This window comes from Convolutriloba macropyga, chromosome 5, assembly GCF_964194025.1.
Source record: "Convolutriloba macropyga chromosome 5, txConMacr16.3, whole genome shotgun sequence".
NCBI lineage: Eukaryota > Metazoa > Xenacoelomorpha > Acoela > Convolutidae > Convolutriloba > Convolutriloba macropyga.
Window position 1 is genome coordinate 13748240 of NC_134472.1, and position 22502 is coordinate 13770741.

Consider the following 22502-nt stretch of genomic DNA (forward strand, 5'->3'; position numbering starts at 1 on the left):
TGCTTTAAGTGGGATTTGAATGGGAGCTTGTTACTTAAGGAATATTCAGCTACCAATTGAGTAAAGTTTTATTGGTGTAAAGCATTCTTTTCTTCGGAAAATTGACAGAAAAATTGAGAAATTTTAAACCTTTTTTATTTTTGGCTGTTTTTCTTTTTTTAAAATCTTAGACAAGTTTCTTAGCCCATTATGACTTGACCATTGTTTTGCGAGTTTTCCATTGCCCTAATTGAAAAGGAATTTTACTCGGCTTCATGTTTTCTTGTACTAATTAAAAAAACTCATTAATTTATTCATTTTTTTAAATTTGTTTTTGAATGCCCTTTCTTTTCTTACTTAAATTTTTTATGGCGTTTGTGGAGGTTCAGGGTTCACAATAGTTGTTCTAGTTGTGTAGTCAAAAGTATGGGCTTTTTTCTCCTTCAAGTCGTTTCCGGAATTCTTCCGGCTATATTTTTTAAATCAATTTCATTGGAGTAATTTTTGAAGCGGGAAATGAAACGCTTCAAAAAATGATTTTGGTGCTGATGAAAAGTGAAAAGCGGAGCGAAAAGAGAGTGGTTTTTGTTCATTTCTAGAGAGCGAGAAATTGAGGTGTGAAAATAAATTCTAAGCGAGCGAAATTTTTTGTTCACGTGCGGCATTTTTAAGCAGTTTTTTTCATTTTTTTTTTGGTTAAGAGGTTTTGTTATGATTTTAGGGTAAATTCGGCAGTGGTTTGAAGGTTTCTGGAAATTCATATAATTTTTCTGCTAATTCGGAGGTTTTTCCATGTATTTTGCTGATTTTTGGGCTATTTGCGATTTTTTGTCAAATGTTTTGTTTAACTGCCTCAAATGGGTATTGAAAAGACACGTATGACATGTGCATTTTATAGATAACAACTGGTTACAGTTTTGTGGATATGAAGCTTTAGTTTCGTTGAGAATTATGACAAAAAATGGCAAAAACTGAAACTACTTTTTTTTGCAGTTTTTCGTTTTCTTGCCTATTGTTCTGCGAGCATCTGGATGCCCTATTGACTAAAGGGATTTTTTCTTCGGATTTTTATAAAAAAATATATAATTTTTTCCAGTTTTTTAGTTCAAGTTGTTTGTGAGAGCTTATTTTTTCACGATTTGGCTTCAAGTATTTTTAATGAATTCTTATAAGTGGTTTCATTAGGTAAGAGTTGTTTTGGTGAAGTAATTTGGGCAGAAATAGTTATTTTAGAGATCTTATGACAAAGTTTAATCAGTTTTTTTAAATCATTTTTAACCGATTTGATTTTCCTGTTTCTGCTTTTTCGTTTTATGGTTCTGTTTCAAGATAATCATAATTAAGTGTAGGCACTATTTGTCCGATAAGTAGTTGGATGGCGTTTAATTGGATTTTCACTTCGAGTCGGTTCCGGAAATCATCCGGCTATGTTTTTTTTAAGATCTGTTCACACATTTTCATGATTTTTGAAGTCAAATTGGAGTAGTGATTTTGGTCACGCCGAAACAGGAAATGGAGCGAAAAAGCGAGTGGTTTTGCGGCGTGAATTTTCTTCGCTCTAATTTTAAAATACAGTGAGAAAACGGTGTTTGAACAAAAATTCGATTGGATCGGATTTTTTTCTAAATGGTTTTCCCAATCCATTCACAACTCATTCTAGGCCTAGTTATTTTGTTTGAATTAAATTTTCATTTCTCGCTTGTGGTTTTTTTGTTCACATGCGGCATTTTGACATTGATTTTCTGTTTATATCTTATTTTTTGTTCTGATTTTTTTAAAATGGTTTTCTCAATTCACTCATAGTCCATTCTAGTTCTAGTTTTTCTGTTTAGTCAATGAAAATTCTTTGAATTGTACGTCAGGACTTGTCCTGCTATGTTTTTTTACTTCGTCGAATAAAAAAATGTTTCGCTTTACCTCATTTTGCCGCTTTTTCAACATTTTGCGTGATCTTTTTGACTTCTCTAGGCTAGTTTCTCTCTTCTCTCATTCTGCTAAAAGTGATTTTGAAGATCAGTTGCTCAGCAAAGCAATTCAAAATGAACAGAGTCAGTATAAAAAATTGAAGTCAGAAATAGAAACGGGATAAACCAATAAAGCCCAATTTTAGATGCCCGCTAATTGAACGTCGTTCCTATAAGTCTTAGTTACCATCTCTAATGCTTATTGGTATTGATAGTAACCCTGTAGCCTCTCTCTAAGAAACAGAAGTATGTTCAACTACGAAATGCCATCAAAATAAATCGGACTTAATAAATGTTTTTGTACAAAAAATCTTTTTTTTTTAATATCTTCTATTCTTTCAATCCTAATCATGCTTATTGGAATCAACGGCGGCTATTTTCCGGCAATCTGCCGGGTATGTTTACGTAGCCAAATCAATTAAAAAAATGATCTAGACGTGTAATGACAATTTGAAAGGAATGATTGACCACTGATTTAGGTTCTGCTCATAAGTGTTTTTGCTATATAATGCGCATTATATATCTCTTATAATGCGCATTATATATCTCTTTAAGCTGCGCGTTATTTATCAAAACGCTCTTTATTGAAGGAAATTTTTTGTCCTCTCTGGTCTTTCAACTGGTTTTTCATCTTCGAAATCCTTGTTTGCCCGATACCGATCGAGATTGGGCTCCTGTCAGCTGACATTGAACTATGACATCAAAACAGCAATGAGCTGGGTTTCATTATGTAGTCATAAACAATTGGCATAGAAACAAAAGTCGAATAGTTAATTCTGAAGGTTCAGTTATTTAGTAGTGATTTAAGCCCTGTTGGGCTGTCTGCTAGAGGGTAATGGAGCTATGGGTTTTTGGAAGTACGTATTTGCAACGTTTTGCTATTCAAAAGAGGTAGCTGTACAATCAGTCTCTTTGAAACGCTAGTAAGGTTACCAACCAAAGTTTACGATGCTAATCATGTCATATGCATAATTTATTTAGTTGTACTCTTTAAACACCATAATTTAGTAAATTGAAGTGTTATTCTGCTACTAAAGGATATTAGTGGTAACTTTCTATTAATCTAGAAACAACTTGTTTAGCATGGTATAACTTGTATAAAATGTTTGCTTGAAGCCCCTTAGTTAAGCATTTGCGCCGCTATTGCCCCTAGGATGAAGCAAGCTACCACAAAATTGACCCCGTCATTTTTTCGAGAACAAACTGTCTGATATGAATTGTTTTTTTTTTAAAAAAAATTGATTGTGATGTTTGTCATTTTTCTCGGTCGAGACAATGTTGTCTGAACCAAGGGAAAACTTATTTTTGATTTCACTAATACATGCAATGGAAAAACTTTCGCGTGCCGGCTGGGGAATGAACAATGAAAATATGAAACGATCAAATTAGCAACATGACGTCAGAATTTTCTAGTAATACTTCTTTGTTTACGTAGTCATTGTAGTTAAGTTCCTCAACTGTCTCTAGCGATGATATTATCCTGCAATCTACCGGCAGTGTTATTTATTTCGTTTGACTCGAATGCCAGGTTAAAATCAAACATACTTAATGGAATTCAGGGCTAGTTTTTCTTTGACGTCTGAACATATCAGTGACGTTTTTGTACATCCGTACCAGAATTTGTTTAAGAAATTGTTTATCATCTTTATTGTTCTTCCAAATTCTGAACAAGATTCTTCTTTTTCATGACCTCGTAAACCAGAAGAGCTTATAGACCCCTCCATGAATACAATGTTGGTTGCTTTTTACATGCCTGTCCGAATGCCATAACCGTTAGATGAAAAAATTAATTTGCATGACAGAATTTTGAGCAGTGCTCAATTGCGGTATGGTTTTTTTGATAGTACAGTGAGAAAACGGTGTTTGAACATAAATTCGCTTTCTCGCTAGTGGTTTTTTGTTCACATGCGGTAATTTCACTTCGATTTATACCTTTTTTCGATTTTTTTGATTGGATTTTTTCTAAATGGTTTTTCCAATCCATTCATAGTCCCTTCTAGGTCTAGTTTTCTCTTAAGTCATTAAATATTCTTTGAATTGTAAGTCAGGACTTGTCCTGCTATGTTTTTTTAAAAGATCTGTTCACACATTTTCATGATTTTTGAAGTCAAATTGGAGTCGTGATTTTGGTCACGCCGAAACAGGAAGTGGAACGAAAAAGCGAGTGGTTGTGCGGTGCGAATATTTTTTGGTCTAATTTTAAAGTAGAGTGAGAAAACGGTGTTTGAACAAAAATTGGCTTTCTCGCTAGTTTTTTGTTCACATGCGGCACTTTCACTTTGATTTTTACTCTTTTTTCGATTTTTTTGGATTGGATTTTTTTCTAAGTGATTTTCAAATCCATTCATAGTGCTTTCTAGGTCTAGTTTTCTGTTCAGTCAATAAAAATTCTTTGAATTGTACGTCACGACTTGTCCTGCTATGTTTTTTACTTCGAACAAAAAAATGTTATGCTTTACCTCATTTTGCCGCTTTTTTAGCATTTTGCGTGAAATCTTTTTAACTTCTCTAGGATAGTTTCTCTCTTCTCTTCTTCTGCTAAAAGTGATTTTGAACATCAGTTGCTCAGCAAAGCATTTCAAAATGAACAGAGTCAGTATAAAAAATTGAAATCAGAAATAGAAACGCGATAAACCCATAAAGCCCAATTTTAGATGCCCGCTATTTGAACGTCGTTCCTATAAGTCATAGTTACCATCTCTAATGCTTATTGGTGTTGATAGTAGCCCCTGTAGCCTCTCTCTAAGAAACAGAAGTATGTTCAACAGCGAAATGACATCAAAATAAATCGGACTTAAAAAATGTTTTTGTACAAAAATCTTTTTTTTTCAATGTCTTCTATTCTTTCAATCCCAAGCATGCTTATTGGAATCAACGGCGGCTATTTTCCGGCAATCTGCCAGGTATGTTTAAAAATTAAGATGAAATCACTAGATGTTGCTTGATGTAAATCGCGCTCTTTTCACAGTCATAGCTGGAAGCTCTTGGTGAGCGCAGAATTTCCTTGTAGCTTTTAAAGCTATTTGCCATCGTAACTAAAGTCAGTCTACCATTTTTTCTGACGTGTGGAATTTTTAATAAATCAATCGTGAAACAGTTTTTGTTCAAATCTCTGAACTTAGATTGTTTCCGCCTTTTTGCGCAATTTTTGTTTCGAACATTTTTTGCTTCCTTGATTGGTCCTAACTTAATCTTGATTGTCTTCTCATTTTTAATTGCTCTCAAACGAAGTAGCAACTATATTAGTCCTGTTGATCTTTTTTAATACGATTTTTCGCTTGACCTATTTTGATCCATTTGACTTTTCGTACTCAAAAACGTATAAACAGGTCTCGCTCAGCGGGCGGTAAGTACACTTAGAGCATTTTAGCTCACTAGTCTCCAAGTATTCACAGAAACTGATTTGGAGACTTATACTTATGGTGTGAAGGGTGGTTCTTTGAGGTTGACCTAGCTAGCTACTGACGAAGCAAACCGCTCGCTGGTCGTTTGAGAGCAATTAGCCCGACGTTAATCGGTTATATTCTGAAAATGCAGTTATTGTAGTCGTGCTGGGCTCATTGTGCATTTTTTGTGATGTTTTTTTGATATTTTTCTATCTGACCAAAAGGTTTGTCGACTGATGTTTGACTTGGACTTGATTGATGTCAATGACTGTGATTCCAAAATTGTGAAACCCTGTCCATATCTACCTCTAGTACTTCACACTTGATCAACCAGTGAAAACTGTGAAGTCTTGAATTTTTTGAAGTCTTTGAAGTTTTCTGATTTCCTTTGTTGAATTAATACTGAAAACAAAACACTTCTTTATTTCGGGCAGTATAGTTTTGAATTTTTTGTTACGCATTTTTAATGATCTTTCTGATGTAAGTATTGTTTGTTTGAGACTTCTTGTATACTCGTTGCTCCGACCCATTTTCAGGGGGGGGGGGGGGGAACTATATACTCAAACGGTTTTTTTGTTTGTCATTTTTCGTCTATCGATATATTCATCGTAGAGGGTTATGTGTGGTTTCATTAGAAAGCCCGTCCAGCGTAGAATGTGTAACAAAAGATTTTTTAGAAGTTCGTTTTTTCCACAGAGTTATCGAGGTTTAAAATTCTGTGAACATTTGACTGATTTTCGTTCCTATTGTTCAGTTTTTCCGTAGGTTTACGCAATTTTTATCTAACATTGTTGACAATAGCGTTGTTGGTTTTACCTTTAAAAACAAAAGCGTGTTGTTGAACTGATCGATCCTATTTTTTGGCTAAAATTTTGACTAAATTTTTTCAAAATTCACCCTTTTTTAAGCTTCTTGAGTCCATATTGTCGACATTTAACCGAATTAACATTCGTTAAAACTGCTGACACAATCTTTTTAACTAGAATGATAGCTGGATTTACCGGTAGATTCTTTGAGACTGTTCTTGACTAAAAAATTGTGCCGGTTTTTTCCTAATTTAACTCCATAATTATGCAAAATTCGTCATTTAGATAAGTTTGTCAATTTTTTGTCAATTTATTATCCATATCCGTATTATTCGGAACAATTACGTGTTACTAATAGATGAACGGCAACAGCAAGACTAGTTTTGGTTTAATTGTCTGTTCTTAAAGTCCTACAAAATTCGGACTGTATTCAGTCGATTTTTTAAAAATCTTTTTGGTTTTTTTTTTCACTTTTTCTTACGTTAATTACGGAAAGCAACAATTCAAATCAAAGCGTAGTTATCAAAGGTACAATTGACTTCCTATGAAAATTCCAAGAAACCTATCTAATTTGTTAAAAATTTTGGTCCTTTTCACTTTGAAAAAAAACAATAATTTTAAATTTAAACAATGGATTATTGAGCTTTGAAACTTTTTCTCTTATTTGGCGAACTGGTAGCGTTAAGGTCGGCTACAGTTTACATCGTGTTTCTTATTAATTAATATCTACTTTTCCACGCAGTTTATCGTTTTAAGTCGGTCTTTCTGCGTCGATACTACGAGTATTCAATTTTTTAAAGTTTTGGGTTTTTTCCCATCATTGAGGTTCGTTATCTTCCTTATCTTCTTTTGTCGTATTATTGACAGTTCAGAAATTACATTATTGGCATTTAACTAGAAAGGACAATTGGACACAGCAGTCTTTCAGTGAATAGATTATCGTAGTAACTGCCCATATTCTCAATAATTGTAGGTCTTATCGGCTTCCAATGGACGAAAGTAGGAACCTAATAACAGATTTCACTAGATAGCTAGATAGCTAAATTTTTCATGAGTTTTAAATCAAACTTTTGAAAAAATTTATTTTTTTTTAATTTGCAATATACTGTTCTTTTTGTGTCTCCTTTTTGCATAATATCAATAATTACAGGTTGATAACAACTTAATCTTGTCAATTGATCATATAGACTGTTTTAAGTTCATCGCTTTTTGATTCAACGGCCTCGACACTGTTTTTTTTTTTGAAGTTTTATTGAATTTTTGACTTTTGTCCAAGTTTGTTCCTTTTGTAGTGGAATGATAAATTCTGGATGGTTGCAGGTTTTAGCTTTGTCCTATGGAAGAACAGAGGTTTCCCTTTACTGAGTTAAATTGATGACTTAAGTTTTTTATGCCTTTGGAATCAAATGCTTTTTTTAATTATATATTTGTTTTTTATTTTGCTGTTCTTTTTGTGTACGTGTTACATATTTTGTTTAAGTACAGGTCGCATATCCTTTAATTGGAAATGAGGAAAGGCACAATTGAACATACCTAAGCCTTTTTAGTGCATTGCCTTTTATTTTATCGGCTTACCGATTATTCAAAATGTTACATAATTTTTGATTGTCTTCGTCGTTATTTTTGTAGAGATGACATTCTTATTGACAGAGCTCCCATTTGATTTTTTGGAGAAAAACCTGTTGATGGATTTTTTTTGCTGGGGCTTATGTTCTTGTTGGATCTTTTCCCTTTGTGCCCCCCTCCAAATTAGTGGGTGCATGTTATTTGCACCCCATTTTAGACGCTTTTGCAATATTTTTAATGATTTACTACGTAGTTACACGCGCTCTGTAACGGGGGGAGGGATGCACAACGTACTGGAGGGCGCAAACGGAAAATATCCAATTTGTTTTTGAAATTAATTGTTTGTTTTCGAAAGATACAAATGTATTTTTTAACTTCTCGATTTTTCTTTTTTTACTATTTGTTACCTAGTCTCATTATTCAAAGGTCCCATATCTCCTTATTGTTCTTCAAAGAAGGAGCAGTTGATCATATCTTGTTTTCTATGGATTAGAAAACAGTTTTAACGTCTGTGACACCATTTTTTTCAAAGCTGAATGTGATCTTTTTGTCTGAATTGGTCGTTTGTTTTTGTAGGCGTACATGTTCTGGATAGTAGACAGGTCTCAAAGTGTTTATTTAAGGAATGAATGAACAGAAACCTATTTGAAGAGCTGAGTTGAAATCTATTCATTTTCATTATTTGAATTGTGTCGTTTTTGTTCTCTTCTCTACTTGTTACCGAGTGTCAGTAAGCACTGGTCCCATGTTTTTTCTAGTGAAGTACAAATTAGTTTGTTTGGTTTTGGTTTTAATTACGCTATTTTGACTTTTTAATTTTAAGTTTTTTCTCAATTTTTTGTTTGCCGTGCCTCTTCTTAATAATGGCACGTCTTCTCGGACCCCTAATTTGGAATTAATTACATTACTGGTGATTGGAGTTAGAAGCAATTTTTTATTGATGCAACAATTAATTTTGATCAATGTTCGATTTGAAAGTTTTCTCATCTCTTCATCATTTGGTAGACAAATAAGCCAAACTTGTGGATAAGCGGGGTTGGAACATTATGTGCAAACGCACATTACCGAGCCTCCTTGTTACAATTCAAAGATTTTGAATTGTTATGGGGCGTTGAGTTTTTTTAAAATGTGTTCACACATTTTTCAATGACTTTGATCTTTCAAAACGGGATAAACAGGTAAAGTCCAGCGGGCATGAGTTTCATTAGAGGCCCAAAGTGGGCTTCAATAGTCATTCAAATGCTTAGAGTTGTATTCTGCTGTGATAGCCTTAATTTTAGGTTAAAGGGTCATTTTTAAGAGTTTTTGGGCTCAAAATAGTGCAAATTTTCATGTTTTTTGTAATTTTTTTGAGTTTTTACTTGATTAATATCAGATTGAAGTTTTTGGAAATTGGTGAAGTTGGTGGTTTTGCGACAAAAAATTACTTGTTATGAGCATTTTATGAGCTATATGTTGTGGTCTTACAAATACAAACAAGCAAATTGATACTAATTTTTGCAATTTTTTTTTGAAAATGTTTTTCAGTTTGAATTTTTTCAGCTTCAGGGGCCAGAAAATCTCCTTTGAGGTTTGATAATAGAGCACTGCATAGTTTCTAGTATTAATGGATTGGTTTTAACATTTTAATGTCTCGAATTTTGGCATTTCTTTTTTATAAAATCTGCAATTTTTTTCAAGATTTCTTAAAGGTTTTGTCGATTTTTGATATTTGTCTGTTCTCAAGTGCCAGAAAACATATTCCACGATCTGATAAAAAGTTACTGCATGGTTGTTAGTTTGAATGGATTTGTTATCAGCATTTTAGTTTTTCGAATTTTAGAAATTTTTTTGATATTTGCAATTTTTTCAAGTTTTTTCAAAACATTTGTCTTATATTCAGTTTTTCTTGCCTCAGTAGCCAGCTAACCTAATCCAGGGTTTGATAGTATGTTAATAAATAGCTGCTAGGGGCTGTTGAACGGTTTTCAACATTTTAATAGAACGAATTTCTATTTTTTGAAATTTGAGATTTCTAAAAATTATTGCCTATCGATCTTTGAGCCAATGAATTTTTTAAGGCTTGGAATTGGGTTAATGGATAGCTTGTGGAGACATAGAAATGTTTCTGAAAAAAATTAATATCACGATTTTCAGCAACCTTCCATCAAATTTTAACTGATTTCATTTTTTCAAATAACTTTTCGGTCATTTTGAGTTAATCGATCTTCAATGGCCAATGAATTTTTTTTCAGGTCATGCAGATATAACACTGGACCGATTTCAGAAACAAATATTGGTCTGGAACATTTTTTTAAATAGGTATATTTGAAGGGATGAAGTTTTGCGTAAGGGGTAAAAGCTTCAAGAGTTTTAGCAATGAGTATATATTTGTTTAGTTTGTTTGATTGTTTTAATTTCTCAATTTTTTGAGATGATTTTGTTTGTGTTTTGGATGCCATTGTTCAATTGATCTGCTGGTCAGGTAAAGTACTTCCTAAGTTTTTTATTCAATTATTTGAATTGTATTTGAGGACTTGTCCTGCTCTGTTTTTATTTATTATTTTTCGTTCAAACATCTTACCTGAAAGCGGTAGAAGTCAACTTTATGACGCGTGACTTACCTTACGAAAAATGACTTTTTACTAACTCACATTTATGTGGTCGATAAGTCGGTCATAGTGTATGTTAGAACTTGAATCTAAGTCTCCCGAGTGCTGGGCACAAGGCATGAAGGGGGCTAGGATTTATGTTGTAATGTTTAGAGAAGCAGAGGTTTAATAATTAGGCCGTTTTATCAACAAATGAGAAAGAGTCAAAGGACATTTGCTAGTTGCGAGAGGGCGACAAAGTAAGGCAAGAAAATTATACTTTGGGGGACAAATAATTGCGCAAGGAACTTAGACCAATGGGCGGTAAAAACATATTTCTATTATGTACGTGTGTTTCCCCACATACGTTTCTAGGGCTTAATTGCAAACTCTTTGTCGAAGTTGAGCTACCTCGAAGTTTTAGTGCAGGAATATTTTTACCCTTAGTTCGCCAATTGAAGGCCAGTGGAGCAGAGCTATAATCAACCCATCATTTTCAGGGTTAAGTTGTACAGCAAGACTCGCTTTTTTTATTGTTATGTCAATTTTAACTTCTTAGAAAAATAGCAGCAATTTCTTGATTTTTTGTAGTAGGAAACTTTGGTACGTTTTGGCAGGCTCGCTAAAATAGGCTCATTGAAGCCTCGTTGAAAACTCATAAGCTCAATACCCGATGGATCTATCTAGTCAACCTTCCACGATCCGATCACCACCACAGTCTGTCATTCGAGAGCACTTCGTCCAACGACAGTCGGTTGTTTGATTGTGTGCTTGATTGAGATTTAACGTGCGAGTGCTCTTAATGTTTGTTTAATCATCATTTTTGCTTTCTGGCTCGCTCATCTAATTTTTACCACAGTCGAGAAATTTTTAAGTTGAGTAAACGATGTTAATCGATGCAATTGTAGCAACCTACCATTACTGCCAACAGCAATAACCAGCAAAGCATTAGGGCCTAAAGAACTCTCTAGCACCAGAAACGTTGCCTAGTACTAACCCTTACACCATAATCTTGGTTATAATCTAGTTAATAGTTATATTGGCATTCTATACCTGCTGGTGGTTGTTACACTTGTTATATATGTGTAGCTTATACCTCTGTCTTAGGGATCCGAAGATTCAACCAATGCAAAGCCAGATGTGAAGGGAGAATCGCCAACTGCAAATGGGACCGCAGCTGCTGGGGCAACTGAAAATGGGACTGGAGCTAACGCTACGACCACTCCACAGGGCGAAGACTTCAACAGGAAAGAGATTGAGAAGCAGGCGGCTGCTGCATTGGAAAAAGCCAGAGTAAATTTTTACACGCTTTAGATCTTTTCTGTTCTGTCAACCCATCAATGAGGTTGTGAAACCCATCAGGAAACTTAGCAATTTATCCATAAATGTTTTGTGCGATGGAAGATTAAGATTTAAAAATCCTATCACACAAAACATTTATGGTTAAGTTGCTAAGTTTTCTGATGAGTTTCACAACCTTATTCTAAATTATCATTGCCAAATTTTATGAAAAGGATTACCCAATTTTTTCCAGTTTAAACCACGTGGATAACTGTTTTCATTCAAAACGGATTTTCAAAATATTAGGATGTATATCAAGTGTGCGGGTAAGTGTTTCTATATGATGTCTTTCTACAGTGGCTTATGTATTGTTCAGACAAAGCCAGTGGCGTTTGCAGTGAGGACCAACATAGACTACGACGGGAGTCAAGATGACGATGCGCCCTTCTACGGAAAAGCCATATCCTTCGAGGCCAAAGACTTCCTACACATTAAGGTACACATTATTAATAGCCGCCCTCATCTTCTCAGCCGACTATAATAGCGCTCCATTTTTTTTACAATTCAAAGAATTTGATTTGTTTTGGGGCGTTGAGTTTTTTAAAATGTGTTCACACATTTTTCAATGACTTTCAATGACTTTCGCACATCTTTCAAAACCGGATAAACAGGTAAAGTCCAGCGGGCATTAAGTTTCATTAGAGGCCCAAAGTGGGCTTCAATAGTCATTCAAATGCTTAGAGTTGTATTCTGCTGTGATAGCCTTAATTTTAGGTTAAAGGGTCATTTTTAAGAGTTTTTGGGCTCAAAATAGTGCAAATTTTCATGTTTTTTGTAATTTTTTTGAGTTTTTACTTGATTAATATCAGATTGAAGTTTTTGGAAGTTGGTGAAGTTGGTGGTTTTGCGACAAAAAATTACTTGTTATGAGCATTTTATGAGCTATATGTTGTGGTCTTACAAATACAAACAAGCAAATTGATACTAATTTTTGCAATTTTTTTTTGAAAATGTTTTTCAGTTTGAATTTTTTCAGCTTCAGGGGCCAGAAAATCTCCTTTGAGGTTTGATAATAGAGCACTGCATAGTTTCTAGTATTAATGGATTGGTTTTAACATTTTAATGTCTCGAATTTTGGCATTTCTTTTTTATAAAATCTGCAATTTTTTTCAAGGTTTCTTAAAGGTTTTGTCGATTTTTGATATTTGTCTGTTCTCAAGTGCCAGAAAACATATTCCACGATGTGATAAAAAGTTACTGCATGGTTGTTAGTTTGAATGGATTTGTTATCAGCATTTTAGTTTTTCGAATTTTAGAAATTTTTTTGATATTTGCAATTTTTTCAAGTTTTTTCAAAACATTTGTCTTATATTCAGTTTTTCTTGCCTCAGTAGCCAGCTAACCTAATCCAGGGTTTGATAGTATGTTAATAAATAGCTGCTAGGGGCTGTTGAACGGTTTTCAACATTTTAATAGAACGAATTTCTATTTTTTGAAATTTGAGATTTCTAAAAATTATTGCCTATCGATCTTTGAGCCAATGAATTTTTTAAGGCTTGGAATTGGGTTAATGGATAGCTTGTGGAGACATAGAAATGTTTCTGAAAAAAATTAATATCACGATTTTCAGCAACCTTCCATCAAATTTTAACTGATTTCATTTTTTCAAATAACTTTTCGGTCATTTTGAGTTAATCGATCTTCAATGGCCAATGAATTTTTTTTCAGGTCATGCAGATATAACACTGGACCGATTTCAGAAACAAATATTGGTCTGGAACATTTTTTTAAATAGGTATATTTGAAGGGATGAAGTTTTGCGTAAGGGGTAAAAGCTTCAAGAGTTTTAGCAATGAGTATATATTTGTTTAGTTTGTTTGATTGTTTTAATTTCTCAATTTTTTGAGATGATTTTGTTTGTGTTTTGGATGCCATTGTTCAATTGATCTGCTGGTCAGGTAAAGTACTTCCTAAGTTTTTTATTCAATTATTTGAATTGTATTTGAGGACTTGTCCTGCTCTGTTTTTATTTATTATTTTTCGTTCAAACATCTTACCTGAAAGCGGTAGAAGTCAACTTTATGACGCGTGACTTACCTTACGAAAAATGACTTTTTACTGACTCACATTTATGTGGTCGATAAGTCGGTCATAGTGTATGTTAGAACTTGAATCTAAGTCTCCCGAGTGCTGGGCACAAGGCATGAAGGGGGCTAGGATTTATGTTGTAATGTTTAGAGAAGCAGAGGTTTAATAATTAGGCCGTTTTATCAACAAATGAGAAAGAGTCAAAGGACATTTGCTAGTTGCGAGAGGGCGACAAAGTAAGGCAAGAAAATTATACTTTGGGGGACAAATAATTGCGCAAGGAACTTAGACCAATGGGCGGTAAAAACATATTTCTATTATGTACGTGTGTTTCCCCACATACGTTTCTAGGGCTTAATTGCAAACTCTTTGTCGAAGTTGAGCTACCTCGAAGTTTTAGTGCAGGAATATTTTTACCCTTAGTTCGCCAATTGAAGGCCAGTGGAGCAGAGCTATAATCAACCCATCATTTTCAGGGTTAAGTTGTACAGCAAGACTCGCTTTTTTTATTGTTATGTCAATTTTAACTTCTTAGAAAAATAGCAGCAATTTCTTGATTTTTTGTAGTAGGAAACTTTGGTACGTTTTGGCAGGCTCGCTAAAATAGGCTCATTGAAGCCTCGTTGAAAACTCATAAGCTCAATACCCGATGGATCTATCTAGTCAACCTTCCACGATCCGATCACCACCACAGTCTGTCATTCGAGAGCACTTCGTCCAACGACAGTCGGTTGTTTGATTGATTGTGTGCTTGATTGAGATTTAACGTGCGAGTGCTCTTAATGTTTGTTTAATCATCATTTTTGCTTTCTGGCTCGCTCATCTAATTTTTACCACAGTCGAGAAATTTTTAAGTTGAGTAAACGATGTTAATCGATGCAATTGTAGCAACCTACCATTACTGCCAACAGCAATAACCAGCAAAGCATTAGGGCCTGAAGAACTCTCTAGCACCAGAAACGTTGCCTAGTACTAACCCTTACACCATAATCTTGGTTATAATCTAGTTAATAGTTATATTGGCATTCTATACCTGCTGGTGGTTGTTACACTTGTTATATATGTGTAGCTTATACCTCTGTCTTAGGGATCCGAAGATTCAACCAATGCAAAGCCAGATGTGAAGGGAGAATCGCCAACTGCAAATGGGACCGCAGCTGCTGGGGCAACTGAAAATGGGACTGGAGCTAACGCTACGACCACTCCACAGGGCGAAGACTTCAACAGGAAAGAGATTGAGAAGCAGGCGGCTGCTGCATTGGAAAAAGCCAGAGTAAATTTTTACACGCTTTAGATCTTTTCTGTTCTGTCAACCCATCAATGAGGTTGTGAAACCCATCAGGAAACTTAGCAATTTATCCATAAATGTTTTGTGCGATGGAAGATTAAGATTTAAAAATCCTATCACACAAAACATTTATGGTTAAGTTGCTAAGTTTTCTGATGAGTTTCACAACCTTATTCTATATTATCATTGCCAAATTTTATGAAAAGGATTACCCAATTTTTTCCAGTTTAAACCACGTGGATAACTGTTTTCATTCAAAACGGATTTTCAAAATATTAGGATGTATATCAAGTGTGCGGGTAAGTGTTTCTATATGATGTCTTTCTACAGTGGCTTATGTATTGTTCAGACAAAGCCAGTGGCGTTTGCAGTGAGGACCAACATAGACTACGACGGGAGTCAAGATGACGATGCGCCCTTCTACGGAAAAGCCATATCCTTCGAGGCCAAAGACTTCCTACACATTAAGGTACACATTATTAATAGCCGCCCTCATCTTCTCAGCCGACTATAATAGCGCTCCATTTTTTTTACAATTCAAAGAATTTGAATTGTTTTGGGGCGTTGAGTTTTTTAAAATGTGTTCACACATTTTTCAATGACTTTCAATGACTTTCGCACATCTTTCAAAACCGGATAAACAGGTAAAGTCCAGCGGGCATTAAGTTTCATTAGAGGCCCAAAGTGGGCTTCAATAGTCATTCAAATGCTTAGAGTTGTATTCTGCTGTGATAGCCTTAATTTTAGGTTAAAGGGTCATTTTTAAGAGTTTTTGGGCTCAAAATAGTGCAAATTTTCATGTTTTTTGTAATTTTTTTGAGTTTTTACTTGATTAATATCAGATTGAAGTTTTTGGAAGTTGGTGAAGTTGGTGGTTTTGCGACAAAAAATTACTTGTTATGAGCATTTTATGAGCTATATGTTGTGGTCTTACAAATACAAACAAGCAAATTGATACTAATTTTTGCAATTTTTTTTTGAAAATGTTTTTCAGTTTGAATTTTTTCAGCTTCAGGGGCCAGAAAATCTCCTTTGAGGTTTGATAATAGAGCACTGCATAGTTTCTAGTAATAATGGATTGGTTTTAACATTTTAATGTCTCGAATTTTGGCATTTCTTTTATAAAATCTGCAATTTTTTTCAAGGTTTCCTAAAGGTTTTCTCGATTTTTGATATTTGTCTATTCTCAAGTGCCAGAAAGCATATTCCACGATCTGATGAAAAGTTAGTGCATAGTTGTTAGTTTGAATGGATTTCTTATCAGCAATTTAGTTTTTCGAATTTTAGAAATTTTTTTGATAATATTTGCAATTTTTTCAAGTTTTTTCACAACATTTGTCTTATATTCAGTTTTTCTTGCCTCATTAGGGAGCTAACCTCTTCCAGGGTTTGATAATATGTTAATTAATAGCTGCTAGGGGGCAATTGAACGGTTTTCAACATTTTAATAGAACGAATTTCTATTTTTTGAAGTTTGAGATTTTTTCTAAAAATTATTGCCTACCGATCTTCGAGCCAATGTTGTTTTTAATTCTTGGAATTGGGTTAATGGATAGCCTCTAGAGACACAGATATGATTCTGAAGATATTGATATCACATTTTTTTTGCAAAATTTTATTAAGTTTTGCAATTGATTTCATTTTTTATATTCGGTCATTTTTGAGTTAATCGATCTTCAAGGGCCAATGAATTTTTTCAGGTCATGCAGATATAATATTGAACCAATTTCAAAAACAAAAAATGTTCTTGAACATATTTTTGAAACATGTATTTTCAAAGCGATGAATTTTTGCTTAAGGGAAAAAAGCTTCAAGAGTTTTAGTAATGAGTATATAAAGATGATTTTTTGTCTTTTGGCTGGCTTTGTTCAATTGATCTACTGGTCAGGTAGAGTACTTTTAAGTTTTTCATTCAATTCTTTGAATTGTATTTCAGGACTTGTCCTGCTATGTGTTTTTCTTTCGTGGTCAAGTGTTTTTTACGACCATATGACGTCAGAACCAATTCAGATCTGCATTTTATTCATTTGTGGATGTCATTTCATCTGAAGTGCGTGAGTGACGTCGTTTCTCATTCTTAGTGGAGCGAGGTTTTGTGTTCATCCGCGTGATTAACTTTTCGGTCACACTCTACTTACCTAAATCTCAAAAATGACTTCCTGACTCTAAAATTGACTTCTCTTTAATTCGAAGAGTTAAGGTCACGAAAATGTGTATCACTCTAATTGAAGGTTATCTGATAGAAGCTATTAGAGGCAGCAATAACTAACAGATTCTTAGTCAAAATATAACATCTCATCCTTTAATGAAAAGGTAGAGTACTTTTAAGTTTTTCATTCAATTCTTTGAATTGCCTTTCAGGACTTGTCCTATGTTTTTGCTTCATCGAACTTTTTTCGCTTTACCATTTTGCCGCTTTTTCGACATTTTTCTAGGCTAGTTTCATTTTTCTGCCATTCTGCTGAAAGCCCTTTTAAACAGCAGCTGTTCAGCAAAGCAATTGAAAACGAAGAGAGTCAGTATAAAAAAATCAAAGTCAGATAGAAACGGGATAAACCCATAAAGCCCATTTTTAGATGCACGGTATTTGAACTTTGTTCTCATAAGTTTTGGTTACTATCCATAATGCTTATTGGTATTAATACTAGAACCTGTAGCATCTCACTGAGAGACAGGAGTATGTTCAACTATGAAATGACATCGAAATAAATCGCACTTAAAAATGTTTTTGTACAAATATCAATTTTTGTTTGATATTTTCTTTTCTTTCAATCCCAATAGACTTATGGGAATCAACGGCGGCTATTTTCCGGCAATCTGCCGGGTATGTTTTTCAATTATGGGTTTTAAAGCATTGGTTGTTGTTTATTACTACCTGCATTTTAAAATTTGAGAATGAAACTTCTGATCAATCAATTTGTCCATTGGCTTTGTTCGCCATTTTAAATGTTTAATTGCTCTCAAACGAAGTTTGTAGCAATTATAATACTCCTATTGGTCTTTTTATGCGATTTTTCTCTTGACCGATTTATCGTCTGACTCATTTGACTTTTCGTCCTTAAAAACGGGATAAACAGGTAGCGGCTAGCGGGCATTAAGTTTCATTTGAGGCCCTTAGCCGCCTTTAGTAGTCCTTCAGGTGCTTAGTGTGATGAAGCCACCGGGAAGGCAGTAGTTTATCGTTTAAAGATCATAGTTAGGAGTTTTTGAGCCCAAAATATTGCCATTTTTCATGTTTTTTCATTTTTTCGATTTTTTTGTTGGGCCAGTCTAAAATTGAGAATGGCTAAAGTCGAGGTCTTTTGGATGACATAGGTACTTTTTATGACTATTTAAAGGGCTATATGGTAACCGAAACAAAAACACGCAAGTTTACTAGTTTTCACAATTTTTTTCAAGCTTTTTCAAAAATTGAGTTTTTTCAGCCCTAGGTGTCAAGGCAAGTCCTCTAGGGTTTGATAAAAGATAACTGCACGGTGTCTATTGGTAATGGAATGGTTTTCAAAATTTAAACAGCACCACTTTTAGCATTTTTTGATAAGACTTGAATTTTTTTTTCTTGACTTTCATTGTCATCATTCAAGTTTTTCCAGACTCAGGGGCCAGAAGGCCTCTTTACGGGATTGATTATAAGTTACTGAAATAAAATTTATTGGCTATGGACTAGTTTTCAACTTTTTAATATCAGAAATTATAGCAATTTTTTGCTTGCTAGATGTAATGGAATTTTTAAAGGTTTTAATATTACGAGTTGAAGCAATTTTTTTAATATTTGCAATTTTCTAATGTTTTTAATGTTTTTGATTTTTTAATTGCTCTTGAACGAAGTTGATAGCAATTGTTGTAAACGTGTGTGTCTTTTTTAGGAAAAATTTTTGCTTGAAAATTTTTCCCTTTCGAGTGACTTCTGCGCCCTTGATTTTTTGCGTTTCGCGTGATCTAAAATTCTCTCTCAATCACAATTTCAAGCAGCTGAATTTAATTGGTGGCTGAATTTAATACTAAAAGTCAAATGAAGAGTGCTCCGAAATTGGTGCAATTTTTTACTTTAATTCTTAGTAGTGGTATATGTTAGCCTCTAATGTGGTTATTTGAAGCCCACTTTTGAACTTCTTAGTCCTATTTAGAAACCCCCCGACTGAAGCAGGCTGCAATTGATTAGAGCTCCCACTAGTCGTTCGACAACAATTCTTTCAATGTTTAGTCGGTTATGTTTATTTTTTCCTGCACCATGGGCCCAGGGGCTCCCTCCAAGGATTGACAATAAGCTGCTTCATCATGGTTTCTAGAGTTTTTAAAAATTTTTGTCATTTTTATGGTTTCTCAGCCTAAAAAACTCCTTCTCTGGTGTTTGATAATAGGTTACTGCATAGTTTCTAAATGTTGTGGAATGTTTTTCGAGGTTTCAATATCACGAATTTGAGCAATTTTTTTTTAAAATTATCTTCATTTTCAAGTTTTTTATCTTTTTGGATTTTGATTTTTCCGGCACCAGGGGCCGAGGAACCTCCTCCTGGTTTTGATAATAAGCTGCTGCATAGGTTTCGAAGTTAACGGATTGGTTATCAAAAATGTATTTACTCGAGTTTTGGCAAATGTAGATAAAATTTAATTTTTTTGATAGTTATGTAATAGGGATACTTGAAATAGGGATACTTGATAGTTTCTTAAGACAACGAAATGGTACGGAAGATATTGATATCACGATTTTTGGCAATATTTTGTTAAAATTTTAGAATTGTTTTATTTTTTTTTAACGATCATTACTGGCCAACGAAACTTGTAGATGCGTTACATGACAGAACTCCAAAGAAAAAATAGTTTTGTACATTTTTTTCACTACGAAATGTGGAAACCTTTCTTTTGAATTCAGTATTTTATTTGATTTAATTACTAACAAGGCTAGAAAACTTGAAGTTGCAGAGTCGAATGTCATCACGGAAAATACTCCTAGCTCTCTCTCTCTCTCTCTGCTGGTTGGGGTTGCTTTCTTTCGCTTTTTCGTTCTTTTTTTCTCTCGCTCTCTATCTCTATCTCCTTAAGTCTTTTGTTGATGCCGCACTTCAGCTGATGTTTTGTGGCGTGATGTCATCATCTATTACCATCACCTCACGCCCCTTCAATTAAGCTAAAGCTAGCCTCACTAAACCGTGGTTAGCTACTGACGAAGCCAACCGCTCGCCGGTCGTTTGAGAGCAATTCGCCCTACATAGTCGGTTATCTTTGTTTCATCGATTTGATGCAAAGTTATATAGTTTGAACTGTATAAATGGGAAATTGTAAATCGCACGAAGTAAGGTGAATTTGAAAGAAATTAGCGTATAAAAGATCCACAGGAAAGTTAGTAGGAGTCATAGCAAGACGACGTTTTTTTTTTGGTTTTACGGAAATCTGCATTCGTGTCCTTATTTTAACTCTGGATAGTAGTTAACTTGGATTTGCAGGAGAAGTTCAACAATGACTGGTGGATTGGTAGACTTGTGAAGGAGGACCACGACTATGGCTTCATTCCCTCCCCTGCCCGACTGGAGAAACTGAGACAGCAGATGATACAGGCGCACAAGAGAGCACAGAACAAAGAGTAAGTCGTCAAACTTGGCTGGAGAAAGCAGTTGACTGTAATTTTTTTTGTGTTTTGAGAAATCTTTTTTTAAATAAAATGGGATAATTCGCATTCTATCGCTCTTTGAGCACTCTCGACCAGCAGACGCATGAAATTAGATTGATTCCAGGTTTTGACTGCATCAAAAAATTTGATTTCTAGTAGTCTTGTATTGCTCAAAAGGAACCGAATTCCTTTTAGATGACTCTTTGGCTACTGTTACTGTGCGGGTTGGGCTGGGACCTATTCTACTAAAAATCATGACCAGAGATAGATTGCATGAGTCCGTTCATGGAAAAGGCTTTGCCGAGCTGATTTTTGTAAGCAATCGAGTAATAAGAATATTACAGGAACGATCAGATCCTGCAAGTGCTTTCGTCCAAATTTTACTAACTAAAACATTACAAACTGCGAAATTTAAAATTCCATTGGTAGTTTGTTGAAGACAAAACGGTATATAATTAAAAGCAGCTGCTGGAGTGGCTGTAAAGCAAGATGGTTAAGTTAATGCTGCCCGTGAAAAAGAATTGATTTTCATTAATAGCCGCCCTCGTAATCTCAGCGGGCTATTATAGCGCTCCTATCTTTATTTAATTGGGGTGTTCACACATTTGGATGATTTTTGAATTGTATTGGGGTGTTCACACATTTGGATGATTTTTGAAGTCAAATTGAAGTGATGGTTTTGGTCGCGATGAAACAGGAAGTGGAGCGAAAAGCTAGTGGTTTTGCGCCGTGAAATTGTGTGCTCTAGTTTTAAAGTACAGTGAGAAAATGGTGTTTGAACAAAAATTTGCACTCCAGTGTTTTTTTTTTGTTCACATGCGGCATTTTGACATTGATTTTTACTGTTTTTTTTTTAAATTTTTTTTCTAAATGGTTTTCCTAATCCAATCATTGTCCCTTGTAGTTTTTTTGTCAAGTCAATGAAAATTCTTTGAATTGTATATCAGGACTTGTACTGTTGTTTTTTTTTTTACGTCGTCGAACAAAAATTTTCGCTTTACATCAATTTGCCGCTTTTTCGACATGTTGCGTGAAATCTTTTTGTTTTCTCCAGGCTAGTATCACTCTTCTCTCATTCTACCGAAAGTGCTTTTAAACAGCAGTTGCTCAGCAAAACAATTCAAATTGACCAAAGTCAGTATTAAAAAAACGAAAGGAGAAATTGAAAAAGGATAAACCCATAAAGCCCATTTTTAGATGCCCGCCTGTTACTTGAACTTTTTTCTATAATTCTAAGCTATCATCTCTAATGCTTCTTGGTATTGATACCAGCCCCTGTATCCTCTAACTAAGAAACAAGAGTATTTTCAATTACAAATCGACATGAAAAAATTGTCGCACTTTTAAAATGTTAAAATGGTTTTTTTTCTTTATTTTCTGTTCTTTCAATCTCAATCGTGGTTATGAGAATCAAAGGCGGCTATTTTCGGCGATCTATTGGTTACGTTTTTTTTGTCTATCAGGGTTTCAGAGCCCAGAGAATGGTGGTAGTTTTGTGCACATTTTTTCGAAAGACATTGTGGAAAGTTTTACAAAATTTTTAAGCGACGAAAAATTTGTCCCCGCGCGGTTTTTTCACTGTAGATTTTTCCTTTTATCGTTTCGACCCGAATGATTTTCGATACTTCCATTAACAAGTAATTGCATGTTTTAGAGCGTATCTAATTGTCAGAACCTATGGTGCAACTGGAGCTATTTTTTTTTTTCATTTTACTATTTTGGACGCTTTTTTTCGCGCTGATTTTCATTTTTTTCAAAAAAAACTGTATGGGAGCTATTCGGTTACGGTTGCTGTATGATGGTTTTGATGATTTTCGATTTGATTGATTTATGTTTAAAATTTTTTGTTCAGAAATATTGGTTAAGTTTTTGGTCTTTTCGGGCATTTTTTAAAAATGCCTGAAAAGGGCATTTTTAAATAATTTAAAATTTATTCAGATAAGTATTATTCAAAAAATATTAGTTT

General features: G+C 34.3%; 1 protein-coding gene across 4 annotated transcripts in view; it reads left to right on the top strand.

Moving 5' to 3' along the window:
- The window catches only part of LOC142339153 (uncharacterized), a 66451-nt gene that overhangs the window by 3133 nt on the left and 40816 nt on the right, over nucleotides 1–22502 (top strand). For 3 of the 4 annotated variants that reach the window (XM_075388935.1, XM_075388933.1, XM_075388934.1), the window contains exons 1-2: nucleotides 15284–15397; nucleotides 20373–20509. In XM_075388935.1, the coding sequence (XP_075245050.1) occupies nucleotides 20475–20509 (35 nt within the window). In that variant the 5' untranslated portion in view covers nucleotides 15284–15397; nucleotides 20373–20474. Of the gene's footprint in view, nucleotides 1–11378; nucleotides 11565–11928; nucleotides 12049–15283; nucleotides 15398–20372; nucleotides 20510–22502 lie in introns of those variants that run through there. The other variant, XM_075388936.1, reaches the window with a different exon arrangement.